This window comes from Pogonomyrmex barbatus, unplaced genomic scaffold (assembly GCF_055798465.1).
Source record: "Pogonomyrmex barbatus isolate J1 unplaced genomic scaffold, ASM5579846v1 scaffold8, whole genome shotgun sequence".
Classification (NCBI taxonomy): Eukaryota; Metazoa; Arthropoda; class Insecta; order Hymenoptera; family Formicidae; genus Pogonomyrmex; species Pogonomyrmex barbatus.
In genome coordinates, this window is record NW_028297182.1 from 6691612 (window position 1) to 6710355 (window position 18744).

The 18744-nt window shown below is 35.2% G+C and overlaps 1 protein-coding gene across 3 annotated transcripts in view; it reads left to right on the top strand.

Annotated features, from left to right (window-relative positions):
* The window catches only part of Picot (putative inorganic phosphate cotransporter protein picot), a 34992-nt gene extending 16497 nt beyond the window's left edge, over window positions 1–18495 (top strand). The window contains exons 1-9 of one of the 3 annotated variants that reach the window (XM_089084165.1): window positions 191–1177; window positions 13326–13522; window positions 13624–13863; window positions 14439–14526; window positions 14853–15079; window positions 15209–15361; window positions 15471–15845; window positions 15952–16107; window positions 17204–18495. In XM_089084165.1, the coding sequence (XP_088940291.1) occupies window positions 1060–1177; window positions 13326–13522; window positions 13624–13863; window positions 14439–14526; window positions 14853–15079; window positions 15209–15361; window positions 15471–15845; window positions 15952–16107; window positions 17204–17311 (1662 nt within the window). In that variant the 5' untranslated portion in view covers window positions 191–1059 and the 3' untranslated portion in view covers window positions 17312–18495. Of the gene's footprint in view, window positions 1–190; window positions 1178–13325; window positions 13523–13623; window positions 13864–14438; window positions 14527–14852; window positions 15080–15208; window positions 15362–15470; window positions 15846–15951 lie in introns of those variants that run through there. The other 2 variants (XM_025218058.2, XM_011637344.3) reach the window with 2 other exon arrangements.
* The last annotated feature ends 249 nt before the right edge of the window (window positions 18496–18744 follow it).

Sequence of the window (18744 nt, forward strand, 5' to 3'; positions counted from 1 at the left end):
CAAGCGAATTGAATTCGCTATTCAATGTGTTAATAAATCATCAATTTGAATCGTCAACAGATTTTGAATTGTATTTTATCTTCAAAGTGTTCGTTACAGGTAAATTTAAAATCGAAAAAATTTTTAACTTTTTTCAAAAACTATCTTTTAAAAATAAAGTTAGAAATGTCCACTTAAAGTATTCATAAAGTATTCATAAATCATATGAAACATCGCTTAAAGAATCTAACGTGACCGTACAAAATAAAGTAATACAAAAGAAAAATCAAACAAATAGAAAACAATGCAGTTTTACAATACAGTTTTCTGTCGGTTTATTTTGCTTTCTCCCTAAGTTTCGAAAACATGGAAAAAAGACGATCTGGAAAGTATTCAATCTTTCAAATATCTTAAAAGAATTATTGATCCCAAGACCAACCCTTAATACAAAAGAATGCTTTTGTCCCGCTGTGAAAACCCTACTCCCTTGTCCTCGGCCATTTAAACTTCGCGCTAGTGGCCACAACTTTTGCCGCGCTGTGCTCCGATTGGCCGGGCCACCGGCGCAGCTGGCCGGCACGCCAATCAGAAGCGCTCTTACCCTTCCGCTCGCCCGTCGCTCGTCGGCGATCGCGGCGAGGGCAGCCGGCTGATTGCACAAGTCCCGGCATAACCAGTGTACTTGGTGCCACGCGAGGATTTAACCTCGTTTTCTCGGCTTCGCGTACAACCTTTCTGCCACCGTGTCACGAATGTCGCCCGCCACCGTCGTCGTCGTTGCCTCGTGTTCCGTTGTCTCGGTCGTCGTTGCCGCCGCCACCACCACCGCCGCCGCCGTCTGATCGGCGTAAGAAGAGAACGCAGGCGCGTATCTCCGCGAGCGCATTTCGGCGCCTGAGCCGGACGAGAGAGAGAAGTTAAGAGGAAAGACAGCGGACACGACACGCGCGCGCGCGCGCGAGAACATTCGGCGTTATCGCGCCAAACGTTGTCGTCAGTGACGCGTCTGGAGGTTTGTGAAAATCCGCGCTATCCATTTGCACGTTACCCGTCGTCTTGCCGAGTGTGTGTGTGTGTGCGATGAGCGGCACCAGGACCAGCGGTAGCGAGAACCGGGGACGAAACGGCCATGTGCTTGTGTGGGAGCAGCCCGGGCTTGACGAAGAGGAGCGGCGTGCGCAGAAAACCAGGATAAGATGTACGTATCACGCCGGTCGCGCCGTTTCGCGAGTCTCGCGACTCGGCGTGGCTGAGAAATTGCCGATCCTCTCGATCTCCCCCCCGGTCTCGTGAGGAGAGCGAGAAACGTGGAGGGTTTAAATAAACGAAGAGATTTAAACTCTCTTCGCGACACGGTTCTCCGTTCGGTGTCGGTATTCCCGTCGCCGTGCGGCTTGGAATTTTCAGACCGCGCTCTTCCTCGCGCGGTCGAGACTTCGTCTGATTTCATCGTTGACATCAATTCGCGTAAGAATAGCCGAACAAGCGCGCTCGCGCACGCGAGTTCCCGTGAAAATTCATCAGAGATTCCGAGATTCCTCGTAAAATATTCTCCCGTCCCATTCAACTCGGAGCACCGGATGGTCGCACCGCGTGGGCGTCGCGCCGGACGGAACGCGGATTCGAACGGGCGCACGACTCTCGACGGGAGATCTCGCTCCGTAATTCTCGCGTCGTGTCGCACGAAATGCCGTAATTCGAGACGAGGTCGCGCTCGCGCGCGACAGACCACGTGCTCGGCTGTACGCGACACGTTCGCGATCGCTCTCTCTCTCTCTTTCTCGCTCTTTCCCTTGGCGAGATTTCCGTTCGTTCGGAGACAGGGATCGTAGGAAAAGGAATAGACGCTAAGTTTCTTCATCGAAGGATGCGACTTTGACCAGCTCCGATTAATAGACAACAATAAGCCTAATGAGAATCAATGTTGTAGACGGTGTGCAAATTATATTTCTAATTTTTAATTCCGATTAATTTAACGACAGATTCACTCCAAGCGAAATTTATGAGTATTTAATTGATTGTTCTTCAAACTAATCTATTTTCCCATTAAAGAAAAATAAAATTAATTTAATAAAATTAATAAAATAAATTTAATTTCTATGTTAAGAAATTAGTACGAATATTACAAAACTTTGATTAATCACTCAGATTAGCTGTCGGTGAAATCATTCTAAAAAAATGGAGATCGGCATTTCCCTCTTTGGACTTTGGTCTTTAACTTATTTGTCTATAAAATGGACTTTAACTCTGTATAGTGAATTACTTGTCAGTAGACACGTTACAATTTTATAATTTCGAAATACGCAGAATGGATGTTATAAAATCCATTCATATTGCCAAGAAATTAATTTTCAATGTAAAAGAATATGCATAATAATCGCTCTTTATATTTTTAGTATATGGGATTTTAAATAGTTAAGATTTATTTAAAGAACCGAGAATGTTTTTCATACAGTATTTTGTGCTTTTATTCTGCAAAATTACCAGATCAGATTAATTTAAAGTATTCGCATATCTTGAATGTAGTATTTCACAGAATGCTCTCTCTCTTCGAAATGTTTACGCAATTATAACACGCTAAAATCAGCTGCTGCTTGTCGAACTTTGCGATCTTTAAAAGAAACACACTAGAATTTTCTTCTACTGCTTTTCGTCAACCTATTTCGCATTTTATCGCACATTTGAATAGAATTGCAAACATTTAGATTTAGATAGCTGCATCGTTAATAAAACTCATATGTTTTACAATTTGTGTTTATCTCTGTCGTTCGTAACGGAAAATTTAAATTTTTACCAATAATCTTTACGTGATAATTACGATCACATTTTACAATGGCATTTTAGAATTAAAGCATGATGAAATCCTACAATTTTTTACATGTTACGACGACGAATTATATACGAAATTTTGTTTCATCATTCTGTGTCATTAATATATTGTTTTTCTTTTTTCACGCAGAACAATATTCGAGACCGTCTACGACATTTCCTTTCATATTTTACATGCGTTTCTCTTTGAAAAAAAAACAAATTTTTCTTTGAGCCTGCCGACAGGATTTGCCGAATGCCCGTAATGAATCATAAAAATATTCATAACTTTTTTAGTATTTTTTCTTAGAATTATAAAATGATTTTTTAATAATAAAATAAAATGTATCAGTTGCAATCACAAAATGCATATCACAATACATAATTATTTAAAAAATAATACAATCATACTTGCGATGACGATGGAACATTCGAGAAATTGAATGGTAACTTTCTTCTATCGTACAATATGTAAAAGACTTATAAATAGAAATGTAATAATTACTAATGTAAACATGTACGTCAACGGGAAACGATAATAACGGCGAAATTGCTAATGAAATGGCTTACAAAATAACGAAAGCGATATTTTCCGTACAAAAATATCTGGCATTATCGCGGATGATATTAGTTTAAAGAGCATCATTTTGTCGATTTGCAAGTTAACGGTCCGCGAAAAAGTACGAGTGCACGTGGCGACGATCGTAACGCTCGCCGCCTCGACGATGACGCATCGCGAAAACCGGCTGCAATCTAGATAAGAGCGCTGATAGCGGAACATCCGCTCTTCCCCGGCGGGAACGCATCGCATTCGCGTAACATCTGTCTGCCTAAATGAAAAATCGCTTCGGCGTGATTACGGGGAAATCGTAGCGGGACTTTTCGGTGGAGATGCGCGGACTCGGGAGGGAACGCTCGAGAACGTTCGAATGCGTTTTTCTCGCGATACGACGCCAAGGTCGCCGAATGACTCGTGCATTTAGCCGCTATCGCGAAAATAGTGTACAGCGTGCTGCAAATTCGGCATGCGTAAGATGTTCCAAAGTTTTCTGTGACTCGACTGTTCTTTTATCCGCGGACGGTTTTTTTCAGTCGGTTCTTAAATTTGCTTTTTGCCGATGGAAAGGAGATTCATAGCGGCGAACTTTAGCTTTTTGGAGAAGTTATTAATAAAAGATGTCGGAGATGTGCAAGAATGGAAATCTTATTCTTCGTTTATTCTTAAATAGACTTTTTTGATAGAAAAAGATTCTAAGAATTGAGGATTAAAAGAAATTAAAATTAAGATATAGTTTAATGGAATATCTATTTTGATATAATGAAATTTTCATTATAAAAAGTTCGTTATTTATATTTGGATTGGAAAAATTTAATAGAAAAAGATATCTCATGTTCCGAAATATCTCGTGCGATAGTGAAATTAATATCGTCTGTGTCCGATTGTGACAGCTTGTTGTCCCTATCGAAATTACTTATCTCTGCAGATGCAGCGAAAGGGCGATAGATAACTATAAATCACCGCTAGTGATAACGAAGCTTAAAACCGCCGATATTTTGACCAGACCGAAGTTCAATCTTTTTTAAGACGAACTTTTTAAAGATCGATAATTTATTTTTTTATTTCTTCGTAAATTCTTATTTAAAAGAATTTTCCAAGAGTTTTCATGATTTTCTATGTATCGTTATTAAGTTTATTTCTATCGGCATGAGATGTTCATTTTTTTTTTGTAATCAGCTAAGTTTTATGTACTTCTATGCATTTTTATATTTCTGAAAGAGATAAGCCTTTATCATCAAGTAGATTATTTTTTTCTCATACGTAATGAACTGCGACACACCTCGGGTTGTCATTGGTTACATGACATCAATTACTTAGTGCGATATAAAAATTGTTTTGATTTCCGCTTAATGGATTGTCTATATTTATCACTAATAATAATAGCGCTTTGATATTAAAAAAAAAAAATTCAGTTAAAAGTTGCGTTAGCTTAGTTTATTACGTCGAGCAAGCATTTATTTAACGTTTAAAAAATAGAATTTTTTATATATAGATACAGTACTATACAAGCAGATATTGATAATACTTATTACTATTACTTTTTGAAACATATTTTGGTTTTTAGTAAATGTCTCGTAAACACTTTCGGCAATATTTCATATCAGTATTCATTTCATTCAACGTCAAAATATACGATAGTGTTCAGCATTAATTTAATGTTAATGTAGCATTAATGTAAATTATTAAAAATTTCTTTCATCGCTTATTCGAAGGCCTCTTTACGAGATTCCTTCTCCATATTTCAAAAGCTCGCGTAATCATCGTGCTGACGTGCGCGATATATAGATATGCTTCATATTCGTTCGCGTTACTTAGTTCTCTTCTCTAGGGAATAATATGAAATATATTTTGTGCTTGCTCACATTTCTCGGCATTGAATGTATACAGAGAATATTGTTTACTTTGCCACACTTCAAATTTTAATTAAGTGTTATTATTAAATACCATTTAATATACTTTTGATTAAATTTTTGTTGCATGAATTTTAAGAAAAACAATTATACACATATACACATAGATTATGTATATATTTAAATGTAAAAACTTTTTCTTTTTTAATGATCATTAATAAAAAGAGTATATTCTTTATTTTATTTTATAAGATGATTTATTGCAAATTGTAGTATTCTCCCTTATTCGATAATTTCGATTCTTCCATTATCATTCCGTTATCATTGCGTTCACGCATTCTTTCATTTTTTTTTTTCCCATCAGACTTTTCGCAGATATTTTTTTTTTAGTTTCTGAATCTTGTTCATTCGTATGCAGCAGCAGTCGCGACGCATCGTGCACGCATTGCGCGCCGGTATGTACGACGATCGTATTCACGCACATCACGAGCGATCGCAAGACGCGTGTCACGTGCACGAGACACGATTTCCCCCTCTCTTTACCCTGTCAATTCTCGCAGCTCGTCTCTCCAGTGCGACGGCGTCGGCTCTCGTCTCTTCCGTCTCGCCCCTCCCCGGTCGTTCTTTCGGCGTTGTCCTTCTCTGTATTTCGCAATACAATGGAGACACATCGCTAACGCATACTACGATATCCTCTATATGCCGGAGCTATTTCTACCGGATCCGACCACGTGCTCGACGGCTGGTGATGACGACGGACGACGCCGTAGGTGCCGTCTTGGAAATGACCGACCGCAGGCGCGCGCGCGCAAACACACACACACACACACACACACACACACACACACACAGACACGACACACTTATAGGCGACGATTGATTGATCGATGTTAATCCCCGCAAGATCACCTTCTTTCAGCCGGCGCCGGAATAGGAAAAACTTGTTGCGGAATTATTCTCGCGTGAATAAACTCCAATATAAAAAAATACTCAAGATCTCGCTAATTAAAAATAATGAACGATATAAATCCTTTACTTGTGATTATTTACAAAACTTTCGATGAAAGAAGTAATTTAATGTCGAATAATTTTTTTTCGATGGAAAATAAAAATTCGTTAATGTGAAATTACTTAATATTGCACATGCAGTATAGGATCACATGTATATAGATTATTTTCTTTGTAGATATATAAATTTCTATAAATATAATAAAATTTATCATGGTATGTTAAATCAAAATTATTAAAAGTGCGTTGAACAAAAGTATTTATTGTAAAAATTGATTCGCGGTTCTTTATTGTATATTGTTTTTTTTTTTTTTGTAAATTGTATGCTGATTGGCATAATGAATAAGAAAAATATGTTAAAGCGATATGAAGAAAATATTGGCTCTCATCGCGTAATCTCAATATCACTATCAACGTTTCTTTCCGCTGTTTTTCTCACGCATGACGGCTAATGTATCGATAAAAGATTCTCACATAGTAACTCCATGCGAGATCTGTAATCTATCTGATAGTATTTAAACAGTTGATCAAATTTTTTTCAAATACCGATGATAGAAATGTAATCTTTTTTTTTTTTTTTTTTTTTTTTCTTTATGTATCGCACGCAATGCACGCATGTCGAATATGCTGAGAACGGAAAATTAATCTAAATGACGCGTCGAATATCGCGCCGAGCTTGCTGAAATGCGATTCGGATGCGTTTGGCGGATTCAGACAGACCAACGTGACGACGAATACCGCTCGTGATTGTCTCGGTGGAGCCTTCTTACATTCGGCTCGATCGTCATTCTGCGAGTTGACGCCGCGCGTTTCCCGATGCATCCGAGATGCATACGAATGCGGGACGAGATGCGGCGGCGTCCATGCGGAATCCACGACGGGAAAAACTCGCGCCCTAAAATGACATAGTTGGGTTGCGCGCAAAAATAGACGCGGGCCTAATAATATCGGATAATGCATGATCCGTCTATTTTCGTTACATTACAGGCCCGTCGTTACATTACGTCGTTTATATTACGACTTTTATCGCCATTAAATATATCCCGGCACTCGATTTTACGATCCATCATCGATGGATCTGTAAATCTTCTTCCCACCTCGCGAATGCCCACATAATTCTGAAATGTTCGTAAAGAACGGATAAAAATGCCGGTAAAAATAGAAACGTAATGCGACTTGGTTAATTATATAATATGGACTGCTTTGAAATGCTATTGTTTTATTTATAGATCTTTTCGTAGGGAAATAAGAGTGCGCAGCGAATGGAACGTAGATAATAACTTAACCTATATTGTTACCGACGTTCTGAAAACAATCAGAAAAAAACTCGTTATTAAGAATATATGCTGCCGACGGCACAGATAGACCGACGGCAGCACTCACTTATCTGTGCACACTTATCGTATAAATGTCAAGGATTTTACGGATTCGCAATTTTCTTTTTTTATAAAAAATCAATTAACACTGCCATTTTATTTGTGAAATAAATTTAATCTACATCTGCTTTCTGCGTACTGTTTATAATAATTCTCTAATTTTATCGTGCAGCTTTATTTTACTGTTTGTTTTCGAAATAATAATTTGCAGTAAAAAATTGAAAGAAACGCCGTCTTAAAACTATATAAATAGCTCATTTAACATTGGCGATAACATTTAACAACAATAAAAATTATATCAGAGATTAACATTACATTACATGTTAATCACATATTTCAACCAAAATAGTATTTTGAAATCTAACCAAAATTATGATCTCTTTAATTATGTAATATATTTCCATTTATCTTCGTGCATTGTGCAGATTAACTAATAAATTTTGACATTGTATATTAAAAAAAAAAAAAAATATGAAAAATGCCTCAGATGTGTAACTTCAATTCGAACATATATATATATATATATATATATATGTTCGCTTTTCTATGATATGAGCCGACTTCTGATTTATACACACAGATTTTCTCATTATATTCCGCTCTTATTCACTCCATATTTTGAATATTTCTATTCTTCCGGATTTTCGAAATGATAAATGGTAGGTACAGTCCCGTCGTACTATGCGGTGTTTAAGAACGCTTGTGAAATGCGCACAAGAGTGCATTCGGCGGTGCAGTCACGGATAAAACGGATTGGATCCGGGCCAATAAACCCTCCGCATCTTGGCCTTCATTCTCACTTATCAGTAAACGTGCTTTGCTCTCGTCGGTTACTTTTATCAATGATTCTCCAATTGGATTTCGTCCCGCGTCCAAACACAGAAAATTCTTCCGACCCTCCGCGTTTACACGAATATTAATCACCGATTGTCGTCACGATCGAATTCTTACTCAACATTCTCCTCCCGATTATACTTGAAACAAGTTTCATTAACTTACGCAAGTTTGAAGACAACAACATTAATTATATCGCAATCAGTGTACAATGAATGAGATTATTTCCTTGTAAATAAGGGATATCTTGGAAAAACGACAGCAAGATTTATACATTATTTTTATGTAACGGAAATTTCTGAAAATTGAAATCGAAATATAATTTTCAAGTTATCCAACAAGCAGCAAAATCTTTATTTTTAATTTCTTGAACTTTAGAGCTTATCTTTAAAGTCTAATTAAAATATTTAATATTAGATTTCGAAATATTTTATATGTTAATTTTATTAATTTTTATATTTTATATAATAATTTTTTATATTACCAATGTTCTTTCATTGTGAAAAATTTTGAATTAATTGTGCCAATTTTCACACATTGTTATACATGCGAGTTTTGATTTTTGGCAGATAGCCACAGCAATTTCTTGCAGATTTATATACTACTACGTAATTCTTATTATTCAATAATGATGAAAGATTTAGATAAGAGGAAACTTATCGTTAAAGTTAATTATAAATTTTTTATAAATTATATAAAGTTGGATTTAAAGACGATTCTTTTAAATAGTGAGTTATATTATAAATATACGAAGTCGAAATATTAAATATAATTATTAAATTTAAAGAAAAAAGAGAGAAATTAAATTTATCCAAAAATAATTAATAATTTTTTAATAATAATAAAAAAAGAATATAACTAAACTGATACAACTTATGAACGCGGCAGAAAATTTTTTGTTTCCAAAATGTTTTTGGAACGTTTAAAATAGTAATGGAAAGTTATAGCAATGTCTACTTTTAGACTTTATTCCGGTGACTAATCAACCCTTAGCTAATAATCCTACAATCGTGCTGACGTAATTGTAAGGTCAAACGCTTGATCTCAGATAATGGGAGATTATTTTCGAACAATGCAATCTTACGTATTGATACAATAATTGGCTCCAATTTAGTAAACGATGTGCAACTAGAAATGTAAAAGCTCTGCAGTTATAAATAAATGCACACTCAAGTTCATGCACTATTCAAATGTACTTGCGCAATTTTTTCTCATAAAATTGTTAATTGTAACGGGCATAGGTACACATGAAGAAAACTCGACAAAATTGACATCGGACGATATTCTCGTTCCCGTTTAAGTCAACCAGTTTTTGCAGCCAATGCATAAATTATCCAAAACCGTCACGTTCACTTTTCCCCTTTTCACCTCTCTTTTCTTGCTTTTCTATTTAAATGTTTCCTTAATTTTTTCTATTTAAAATTTTTCTTCATTTATTTCTCCTTTATTGTTTTTCGATTTGAAACGTTTTGTTCGGTCAAAAGCATAGATATCTTAAGTAATTATTTTTATAACTACCTAAAAAAAATAACAATTTAATGTTTCATAAAATGCTCAAAAAATATATACACGCTTAAACAATTTTTGCAATATTTAAACTTGCAAGATGTAAAAATAATTAGAAGAGAAACATGCTCTACATATTATTGCACGTAAAGTGTCATAGATGATTCTCTTTCAATAGTAACATAAGTAGCATGTATCATATGATTTTTAAGAGAGCGCGAGAGGGGGGAGGGGCAGGAAGGGGGAAAGCGAACGTGATAGTTTGGATAATTTATGCATTGGCCACAAGAGAACTGGTGGTTGGCTTAAACGGCAACGAGAATGTCGTCCGATGTCAATTGACTTTAAGCTGGTTTGGCGAGTAGGCGACGAAATTTATTCCTAGAAACACTTGCGCGAATTGAAGCGAAACAATCTGACGCGGCGTTTCACCGTTCCTTCATCGACTCCTTCGGCGCCTATCTTATTTTCCTCCCGTTTACTTTTCTTTTTATTTGTTCTCTCTTGGCGATGTCTCTGACGAGAGCGCGGTGCGGCGTTAATCTGAGCGTGATAAGAGAAGTACAAGCCGAGTGTAATCGGCCGTGTGGTTTTGTAACATCGACTAAGAGGAAACGGAGGAGGGGGGAGGGGGGAAGAGAGGAGGGAAGGAGTCATTTGTTCTGTGACGCAGTCTGAGCTAATTGCTAACATAACACGTAGAAGCACGACAAGGTATTTGTGTGCATAGTTGGAACGTAACAATAATTAAACAGGATAAGACACTAAAGATGAGAAAAAAATATTATCGAATTAGTTATTTTCGGATCTCTTAAAATTCAGATAGTCTTGAAATTAATAATTATATTTTTTTTCTTTTTTTTTAATTATTTTTGAGTTTTGTTACAACATTTTAAAATCCGTCGCTTAATTATAAAAGTATGAAGAATCAAATCTTGGGAAAATTATTAAAAAGAAATGATATAGAAATTTTTAATAAAAATTCGACATATATTTTTATCGACATATTTGATCTTTTTTTTTATAGTCGTCACGATATACGGCATATTAATATAACTTTATGTCAGTAATAAGACATCCCACGAAATTTATCTAAGCGACTACGTTATCGATTATATATAACCAGGTATGATTTACGCACTAAGCCATTGGTAAATATTATGAATAGCGGTCCCTTTGAAACGGAATGCTCGTCATTCTTCATTAATGTCGTTAAATTTATTACAGCTGATGATGATTCGTGTATCATCCAAGAGATCTCTCAGCGGTCAAGTAGAACCGATTGCATTTAGACTGTGTACACTCCCATTTAAAATTGATTAGATAAGGCGAGATGGATTTTTGATTCGCATAACGATCTCAAACTCTGTCTTCTCGCAGTAGTAATTTCTATATAAGCAAATAAAAGTCTGGTGACGCGGTAGTCTACAGGACCGGTAGAATCGTTTAATTTTAACTTTGATCTCTTTCGATCTTCATCGTTGAAAATTGATTTCTTCCTCCAAGAATTGTAATCTCCAGAATTGTAATATAAATAAATTGGAAACTATAATGAGTCGTTTGAGTCGTTATCTCTGTCGCGTATCCTGTGAAAGTAAATATACAAGAGTTCACGCTAAAAAAAGAGATCTGCCCGATGATAACGATAATACCGATAACACGTGGTGTAAAACCATCTAGATAGATTAGCGTGAACGCGTTAAACAAAAAGTACCGTCCGAAAAATCGCTTCATATACATTAATTATGTCATCGCTAACGTGATTTCGAACTCGTGGAAAATTACTCGTAGCTTTTCACGTGCTTTGTACAACGACTCTTATGTCGGATTCCACCAATGTAGATTTACTTTAACTCTCTAATTTCTTAGAACTAGAAAAAGATGAATAGTAAGTTGAATCGAGATTAAAGTTAATTTACGTTGGTGGATTCGGGCATTTATTATTATTATTTTTTTTTTTCCCCACGAATATCTGTCGTGACACTTGAATTTGTCGAAGGATATGTATGAAGGCCCATTTAATATCTTACTTGCCGTATCTCGATCACCGTCGTTAATTGACGATCAATTATTGATGACAAATATCATTATCGACGACGAATTCCAACTCTCTTAACGACAGTCAAGTTTTCATCAAGTAAACAGTCATTCAGCGATCGCGGTTCATCGAATGTAAAACTTCTCTACTTTGTAATTCGTACGCGTGCACAGATTCACGTTAATCGTCAACAATGAAAGCAGCAGGCGATCATTACGCACAACAGTGATGTTTACACACGACGCCGTACACATGGCCGATTACGATCTAATGACTCATCATTCTCATTGATTGTCGTGCAAAGCTCATACTATTATGAAATGCAAAATGACGAAATGACGAAATTTCTCGAAAAGTTCACGTGAAACAATTTGCGCAATCCTCGTCAGTCTTCGGAATTAACATTGACGTCATTCTGTAATTTTAATGTAAAGAAAGATATATTTTCAGCAGATTTGTTTTTAGTCTATAAATTGCAATAGGAATGACGGTTCTTTCTTTGAAATTGCAATTTCAGAATACATACACTGGGTTTAATTTTTTTATTAAAAATTTTGAAACAGAAGAATGTCGAATGATCTTTATGAAATAATATTGGATAATCATAGAATGACAAAATCGTGTGCCGAAGCACGAGGCTCTCTTGTGACGTCGTCACGTGATGGCTTTTATGTATGTTAATATTTATTAGCGTTTCCGTTGATGGCTCAATTAATTCGCGTCATAATCTCTTTTGGCGTAACCCTCACCTCGGCATTGGTCCCGCGATTTGTCCTTCGGTTATTTCCGTGAAAATTTGGCAGAGAGATCTGCTAATAGACAGTTACAGGACATGCTCCGGCGAATATCTCGGGAGTACCAATTAACGATGTCATACTTGGTCTTTATTCGATTATTCGTAGGAATATTTAGAGGATATATGTATTCTAGGCATAGTATAATGTTACATAACACAACGTATAATGTAACGTTTAGGGACATCCGCCCTTAAATGTAATAACATATTCCGTAAATCCTTTGCTTTTGCTCAAGCAGAGTTTTTCTCGAATAGAAGTAACTAAAACTTAAAATTTTAATTTAATGTCCAGTTAAGCATTTTTAAATTATTACATTTTTAATTATTTTTAATGAAAAATAATCTTAAAGTTACGGTATAAATAATATTCTATCATATTTAAAAAAATAATATCTACAACAATTATCTCTACAACAAAAAAAAAACAATTAACTTTCAATTTGTAATTGAAATTAATGCAAGTTTAGAATGTTCTTCTGAAAGCATCTATGATATGATATGCTACATAGAATTTCGCCTTTGTTGATACCGCAATACAATAGCTTATAATCTGTTTCTTTATTCTTTTCAGTTCGATTGGGGAAACGTCACATGGTGACTTTAATGATATTCTTCGGTATGGCGAATGCCTACATAATGCGGACCAACATGTCTGTGGCTATCGTCGCGATGGTCAATCATACGGCCAGTACGGACAACGAGGAGGTGATAAAAGAGGTGAATGAATGCGGAGAGCTTATCACCAATGAAACCGACGCTACCCAACGTGTGAGTACACGAAATTATGCGATTTTTTTTTTTTTTTTTTAAGAAATTGTGCTGGATTTTATGGAAGAAAGTACTCAAAAATACACGTCATATTTTTATAGAGTGCCGATGGGCCATTTCCATGGAACAGCAAGGAACAAGGCTACCTGCTAAGTTCATTCTTTTGGGGCTACGTTATCACGCAGATACCATTCGGTATACTTGCCAAGCGCTATGGCGCCAAATATTTCCTCGGAATCGGCATGCTGATCAATTCGGTTTTCGGACTGCTGGTCCCAATATCTGCGGATTGGGGATATTGGTGGCTGATGACCATTCGATTTATTCAGGGTTTAGGAGAGGTAAGTAACATCTTGAAGATCTTTTACTTTCGTAACACAATAGTTTGATTGAGATCCGTGAAGAGCGAGCGAAGATGAGAATGAGTGTTTCGGGATCGGTTATCTCTTGTATTGGTTCTCTCAATACTTTCCAACTTTCGTTTGTAAGTATAAAGAGTTTATGAATTAACATAGAAAAAATATTTAATAGAGATATACATATTTATTTATTTTAAAAGTGTTATATTTATTTTAATGGCATTGTGCCCTTTGTTTTAATTCTTATCTTCTGTTTTATTTAAATTTAATGAATTATTTATGATTTTTATGATTATTATTAACGAAAGATTTTATAATTAATTAAGGAGAATCTTTAAGATAAGAATCTCTCTTTATTTTCAGAGATAGATATTAGTAATAATAATAATTAGTAATAATGATAATGATAATATATAATATAATAATAATAATAATAATATAATGTAGTTTTAGTCTTAAGCTTAAAAAGATTACTGATCCATTTTGAGTGTGAACGTTTTTTGATAGTACGGGTGTATTTCCTTCCCCCCCTAGGAATGGATTAATCCCTATTGCAGGGTCCTATTGTGCCTTGCACGCATGCACTGCTGGCGAAGTGGATACCACCTAACGAACGGAGCAGGATGGGTGCCTTTGTCTATGCCGGTAAGCTCGTTCAATGCGATTTCTTGCTTTCTTATATAGCGATTTATCGCGTGTCGAGAGTACCGGGTTGAGAGCTAATTCACTGCGCGAGTCCTCCTCTCTATGGGGCATTTCGATGCATCGAGTCGCTTCTTGCTGCAACGGGATTTGTGGACCGTGGACCGTGGACCTTTTCAATATCTTGAGTTACCTTTTTTTTTTTAACCATTTACTCAAAGAAGGTTTTCTTTCGTTGGTAAAAAAAAAAGCATTAGGAGGACCGGACACTTGATGATAATCACTAATCGCACTTCTTTTTTTGCATTTTTCTCTCTTCCCATCAATAGGTGCACAGTTTGGTACGGTAATCTCCATGCCGTTAAGCGGTTTATTGGCTGATTGGAAATTAGTAGGTGGTTGGCCCTCTATTTTCTACGTGTTTGGTATTATCGGTACCATTTGGTGTATAGCATTCCTCATATGGGTTTACGAAGATCCGGAGCAACATCCAACTATTACAGAAGAAGAAAAGAAATATATACTTAGTTCTCTCTGGGGTAGTGCCGGCATATCTGTGAGTTTTTTTCCACACTTTTTAATTATTGTAACATTAATAAAATTTTTATTTTAATCTGTTATTTCTTGTAACAAATTTTTTTTTAATAGCAAAACTAATAAAATCTAATATTCTTTCTTCTTTTAGTCATCGCCTCCTGTTCCATGGAAATCTATTGCAACTTCACTACCATTTTGGGCTATCTTGATGGCGCATATGGGCCAGAATTATGGTTATGAAACATTGATGACTCAACTTCCAACATTCATGAAACAGATTCTTCATTTTAGTATTAAAAATGTGAGTAATATATTAATACGACACATATTTAAATAAGAGAAAAGAGAACTTCTCAATAGTATCCTATATATTTCGGACAAAATTAATCATTCACATCTGTATATTTCAGAATGGTTTCTTTTCGGCACTTCCGTATCTCGCCATGTGGCTCTTTTCTATGTTTATTTCTCACGTTGCCGATTGGATGATCACTTCGGGAAGATTTACTCACACTACGACCCGTAAGATCATCAACAGCATTGGCCAGTATGCACCGGGCATAGCACTGATTGCTGCTTCATACACCGGTTGCAATCCTTGGTTGACAGTAACCGTCATCACAATTGGAGTTGGTTTGAATGGTGCTATTTATTCCGGTTTTAAAGTAAATCACCTTGACATCTCTCCAAGGTTTGCTGGGATTTTAATGTCCTTCACAAATTGTATTGCCAATCTTGCTGGGCTTCTCGCGCCGATTACTGTCGGAGAGATTATTGATAAATCGGTAAATATATATGATGAGTTCTTTAAATATATATTAACTAATTGAAAACTAGATTAATTAATTGAAAATATGAGTGATGGTATTTATATGGCGGTATTATTTTCAGCCATCGCAAGCAAAATGGAGAATTGTATTCATGATCTGCGCTGGTATTTATTTCCTATGTGCGACATTCTATGTAGTTTTCGGTTCGGGTCAAAGGCAACCATGGGACAATCCAGATAAGGATGACGATAAGAACGAGAAAAATCAATTAGACGGTGTAAGAATCGTCAATGAGACTCAACATTGACATGAATATTTTATCAATAAGATCAGTGGTGATACCAGGAAATCGACACTGACGACGTGACGATTGTGTCCACTTGGCCATTTCTGTTTATGCACATTCATTCCCTCCCTATTATTTAATTATTCAAAACAAACAAGATACATTAAGATATTTAAGTTAATCTCAGAATTGTATTTTTCTTTTTTTTACTGTGAAGATACAAAATTTGTCATGATAATTACGCGATGCACATTGTAAATCTTCGTACTTTTGTATTTGATTGCAAAGGTTATACCAATTGCTTTATATTATTGCTTAATATTATTTCGTGTGTTTCAAGTGAAAGAGATTGTATGTGTGTGAAAAAGAGAGAGAAAGGGAGAGGGAGGGAGAGACAGATCCATGTATAAAATATACTCATAACCGAGCTACTGTTATAAGCTTTGGTTCGCGTCGTTTGTTGTATTTTATAATTTATCCATTTTTACATAATTCGCGTATTATGTAGGATTAGAAAGTCGCACTTTAAGAATTTGCTAACTAGAGAAATGATAGGAGAGATGATTCTCAAAAGGAATAAAGAAGTGAAAACTATTACTTGCAGATAAGCGAATTTTCATAAACTTACTGAAAATGTCATGACAACAAATAAAGTATGATTTTAATGAGATTACAAAAGTGACAGCCACGAAATTGTTTCTTAATTATGTATCAAAAACGATCTATATAATTAAAGTCCGAATTAAATTATATATCATTATATCGCTTGGCTATGCGAGTAAGAGAGAAATAGTCTGAATTCTACGCGACGTTATAAATCTATTTGTGATATATGATGTTATTCGCGTAACGCTAACTTCAACTTTTCGACTCAAAGATCAATGATCAATATCAATTGCATATCTCGATAAATGTAAATTTCGATTTGCGCAATCAATGCTCCATAAATTCAAGTTCTGTGGCTGTTTCACATGCGAACAAAATTTATTAATCTCAGTCTTCCATTTTGTAACAGCACATTGATCACTTTATTATTTTTATGATGGAGATGGAATATATATAAGATTTGTACGATAGATTTGAGTAGATTTATCGCGATTATGCCGGGAAAGGGTCTATCGTAGTGCTCTTCGACGCTTATCTTCAAGGTAGCTTTCGTGTCTGTAGTTTGACAAACTTGTGGCAGCAGTATTAGAGCAAAGATCGTTCATCTTCCTTTAGTACATCACTTTTTATTATAACTACTGCCATGTTGTATTTGCATGTGTGGCCTGGATGAAAGGAATGAAAATAATGTTCCCAATTTCGTCATGCGGTTAGGAAAAGACTAGAGGTCTTTATCCATAATTCAGGCGTTGTGAACAGCACAATGTGTACAATACAATAATGGTGTCTATACATATTGTAGATATCTGTGCGTAGAAGCCGTATTAAGTTATTAGATATTAGATGAGTTACTATTCGTAATTATTTATATAACGTTTACGAAGGACAAAAATAGATCATTACCTCCATATTAAAATAAAAAAAATTGTCAAACCGATAATTCGCACTTGTATAGTAGAATGCATTTTTCTCATAATCGATAAGTCTCTCTTAAGCTGCACAAACTGAACAACAATTCTAATATGTAATATTTTCTGTACAGTCTCGAGTACAGTATCGAGGCTATATATTTGATATAATCGACATTATTATTGATCATTATACCTGAAAAATACGTAATGGTGTAAAACTCATTCTTGCGAAGATGAGTCTAAAACGATCGATTTGTCTGAAAATTGAATCATTAAATAATATTTGTTTAAAATGTTTGTTGGCTTATTCGTTTTGCGCTTTTATACAAAAACTTTGGAGATTTAGGTAGCAGCATACATTTAATTGTTAATAGAAGGGATGAAAATCGATATGAGTGGACTGTGATCGTGTATCTAAAAAAGTGCCTTCGACAAGTAATGTTTTTTTTCTTTTTATATATAATGTTAAAATAAAATCTCGCGTTACTCTAATAAGAAAAATGCCAAAGTGTTCGCGAACATTTATTCCTAACTGTCACGAGTGTGCAGTGTTTCATATAAAATGTCAATTGAAAATTACCGCAATTACTCTGTAACGCGATTAATACAATGAATGTAAATTGATTTGAAAGCAGATTTGGCAAAAGATGCAACAAGGAAGTTACCTAACGCTAGATGATAAAGTAATTTAATGCAAAATTTCATAAACTCATATTTTTATACAAATATTTATACACAATGTACATAAAGACGATACACGACCCATTTCGCGATGTTACAACATGTTTTTATTGTTGGGATTGTAAAATATATGTGATAATAGAACTGCAAGTAAATAAAATATCATTTAAGATATAATAAATTATTGTTGGTTATTTATTATTATAGTTTTATTAAAAAATATATTTTACAACAAAATGTATTTGATATTATCAATTATTAATAGAAATTTTCCCAAATTTTCCCAACAAACATGTCCAAAATATATCATAGGGATATCTTAAAGATACAATATCTTTAGAATGCTCTGTGATATATTTTGAATATTTTTGCTGTGTAGGTTTTGATCACCGACACAAATAATTAACAATATATTATTAATAAATTCATG